This window comes from Melanerpes formicivorus, unplaced genomic scaffold (genome assembly GCF_026170545.1).
Source record: "Melanerpes formicivorus ecotype bairdi unplaced genomic scaffold, bMelFor1.0.p_v2 SCAF_125, whole genome shotgun sequence".
NCBI classification, from domain to species: Eukaryota; Metazoa; Chordata; class Aves; order Piciformes; family Picidae; genus Melanerpes; species Melanerpes formicivorus.
Window position 1 is genome coordinate 1,211,565 of NW_027142477.1, and position 3,787 is coordinate 1,215,351.

General features: G+C 44.5%; 1 protein-coding gene across 1 annotated transcript; it reads right to left on the reverse strand.

Annotated features, from left to right (window-relative positions):
- Window positions 1–1,518: 1,518 nt before the first annotated feature.
- Window positions 1,519–2,568, reverse strand: TAAR1 (trace amine associated receptor 1). Its single transcript, XM_068167921.1, has one exon. The coding sequence runs from the start codon at window positions 2,518–2,520 to the stop codon at window positions 1,519–1,521; it is 1,002 nt and encodes a 333-aa protein (XP_068024022.1). The 5' UTR covers window positions 2,521–2,568.
- Between the last annotated feature and the right edge of the window lie 1,219 nt (window positions 2,569–3,787).

Below are 3,787 nucleotides of genomic sequence, written 5' to 3' on the forward strand. Positions count from 1 at the left end.
CATGCATTTCATTTCAGAAGGGAATACTGAGTGTACAGAAGATTGAGTCAGGCCAGCCTCACTGGGAATGGGAAGAAAATTATCCATGAATTTATCAGAAAGATAGATTTAATTACTCTTAATTTACTTTCTGTGAGATAAGGTATCAAAGAAATCACATTGTCACAAGCAAGGCTTGTCCTCAGCACAAGCTCTGATGTGGTGCACATTCCATCCTTCCTTTTGTGTCACTTTGGAGAGAACAAACTCACCGGATGGCAACAGAAGAAAGAGAGAAGATCCTGCTGGAATGTGACATCATTCAGTTTTTAAGTCCTACAGCACAGAGTGCTTCAGTGCTCTACAAAGCACAAGATAGGCCTTTGATGTGCACTTCCACATGTGACATGGAAGGAGGACATGAGTTACTGCTGAACAGAGTAGGAATAGGCTAACTCCAGAAGAGCTGGGCCATAGATTAAAAAAGTGCAGTCTGTGGCTTTTCAGCTGGTAGCCATCTGCTAACTTTGACTTACTCTCCTGTCCTTTGTTCTCCTGCCTGCGTGTCCTGTAGAAGCTGCCCATAGACACAGTCTTGACAGCCTGCTCATCCGGGCACCATCACCCCAAGTCACTTTTGCAGCCATTCTTCCTGGTGTTTCCACATCCACCCTGCCCCATTCACCCTCCATTCAGGCCAACCATAGCATTGCTTCAACACTTTCCATCTGCTGTCCTCACCAGCTGCCACAGTATTGTCATCTGACAAAGTTACTACAGGGCCAGGCTAAAGAAGGTTCTGGAAGATGCAGCTTGGCCAACATTGGAACATTCATGAGACAATCATTGTACAGCACCCTCAGGTTCATGGTGCTTTTGGCTGTGGCTTTGCATTCCATGTATCCTATCTGCCTCTGTCTTTAATCTAAAGATGCTTTTGATTTCACTGGGCAGCAAAGCCTTTAAGTGGCAAATTCCTAAGTGACAAGCATTATCTGAAATGGAAACAGAAGGAGCAGGACAACTTTTCTCTGTGCCATCTTCCCACCCTGGAATGTGCTGACACAGCTGGTCAGGGACCTGTTTTGGCCTCTGCAGGTGTACTCAAGGGGAGGGAAAAAGTGTGAAAGCTTTGTGTGATTGCTCAAAGATGTCTAGAAGTTCTAAAGGAGAGGCTTTGCTGCTCTTTCTCCAGGGCAGTAAATAAACACAAAGATTGTGGTACAAGAATCCTTTCTTCCAGAAATGAATCTGTCATTGGGATGATTTCTCAAGGATTAGGGACTGGGATAGAAACTGCTGTGGGTTTGTTGGTTTTTCTTCTGACTTAAGTCTTGCATTGCTATACATTGCACATAGGAAGCTATAACCAAAACACCAGGTACAATTTCCAGTCTGTAATGGAAGAAGATGTAAAGTACTACAGTTGCTTATCTGCTGGAGGCAGATTTGATAACAGAGTACAGAAAGAGGTGTTTCCTTCTTACATCAGCCTCCAGGCAAAACTTCAAAGCCACGGATGCAGCTGTGCAAAGCATGCTACTCTAAAAACAAATGAGTCCTGGAAGAGTCCTGCTGAAAAACTTTTCCAAACAGAATCATCTTTAATGCCCTGCGAAACCACGTATAAAAAAATGCATAAACAATTGGGTTAAGTGTAGAATTTAAATAACCAAACCAAACCAAAGCATCAATGAGAACAGGAGGTATCACATAATTCATGAATGGGTTGGTTGCTGTAAAGAAGAAGAATGGACTCCAGCAGATGAGGAACACTCCCATTATTATGCCCAGTGTCCTTGCAGCTTTACTTTCTCTGCAGAATGAAATGTGGTGCTTGGTTTCACACTGCATCTTTCTCTGGCTAATGGCATCAATGGACCTTGCTTGTCTCTTGGCTATGGAATATATTTTTCTATAGATGCACAGCATTACAAATCCAGGGATGTAAAAAGACACTACAGAGGCCACCACCCCTGCAGTTTCACTGAAGTTTAGAAAGCATCCTCCTGCACAATGGACATGATTATAAAACTCTTCTGCCCCTTGCAAATTGAGGTCAAGAAAGATCATCCCAAAAGCGAATGCAGCAGGGAGCATCCAGCTGATGAATATCATGAGCAGGATAACCCAAGTGTTTATCTTTGATTTGTACCTCAGAGGGTCACACACAGCATAGTAGCGGTCAATGGATATGAAGGACAGGTGGAAGATGGAAGCTGTGCTCAGCATGATATCCATGCTGCTGTGGATCTTGCAGAGGAGCTCTCCAAAATACCAGCAGTGCTCAACTGAGCGCACCATGCTGCAAGGCATGATGAGGAATCCCAGGAGGAAGTCTGCTGTGGCCATGGAAAGTATCAGGAAATTGGTAGGCGTATGGAGCTGCTTGAAATGCGATATGGAGATGATGACTGTCAGATTCCCAGCCACTGTGGCAAGGATAACACAAACCATGAGAGCATACATGGAGGTTCGGATGCTGTTGGACCAGCTGCTCCTCATGCAAGAGCCATTTACAGATTCACAGCACAGCTGCATCCTTACTCAAGTCTCAAATCCACTCAGGGATGCAGCACAGGCACCAATTTTCCTAATGCTGAGAAACACTGACAACTCTTGTTCACTTTTTCACACAGGGAGAGCTGCAGGGAAGAAGGAAAAAAGCAATTCTAAACACCTCCATTTGTCTGGGGATGGGATATGTGTGTGTGTAAGAATTCTACATCTCATTATGTAGGAAGAATGAAACTATTTTGTAATCATACTTTTAACACTTTTGTCATTAGCCTTTCCTTGGCATGGAAACCTCATTTGATGACAAACTGTACAAAGGAATGGGGAGATCTTATTAATATATATAAGCTGTGATTGGAAGAAGAAGCTTAGCTAAACCCTCGGTCAAGGCTCAAAAGCACTGGTCAAAGTGGTAAATAATTCCATACTGTGCTGTACACCTTCAGTGAAACCTTAAAATAACATCATCAAAATGTGCTATGCTGCTACTACTGTCCAGCTGAAGTGTGAAACTCTTACAGTAGTGATGGAGAGAGGCCTTGGACTGGTTTCCTGCAGCTGAGAAACTCCCAGAACAGAGGCCAATGTGTGTGGCTGAGGATGACCAAGAGTGAGTTAGAAAACACCACAGAATTAAATGGTAAAAGTAGTACTTGGGATAAAGGGATTAAAGCTGAAAGTGAGTAGCATAAAGTAAATCATTCTTCACTCCTCAGGCTTCAAACTGGATCAGTTCAAGTAAGCCTTTTGTGCCCAGCTGTGATTTATATGATTTTTTGGAAGTGTTGCAAGGCAGGTGGAATGAGGCCTTGAGTAACCTGGTTATCAGGAGGTATCCCTGCCCATGGCAGGGGGGTTGGAACTGGATGATCTTTAAGGTCTCTTCAACACAAAGCATTCCATGATTCTGTAATTCTGTGTCCTCACACCTGAACAGCAGTGGCTCCAAGAGCCCTTCCCTGGGCAATGTCCTGGCTAGTGGGCAGATGAGAAGTCCGTTGTATTCTTCTCAGTTTCAACAGTCCTAGGCTAATTCATCCAAACTGGTTGGGGTTGGGAAGAGCCAGACTGAGCTGGAGGATTAGCTGCTGTACAGGCAAAAATCTTTTTGTTGAGCTCCATAGAATCACAGAATCGTTTGGACTGGCAGGGACCTTAAAGACCATTCAGTTCTAACCATCTGCCATGGGCAGGGACACCTCCCACCAGCACAGGTTGCTCAAGGCCTCATCCAGCCTGGCCTTGAACACCTCCAGGAAGGAGGCAGGCACAGCCTCCCTGGGCAACCTGT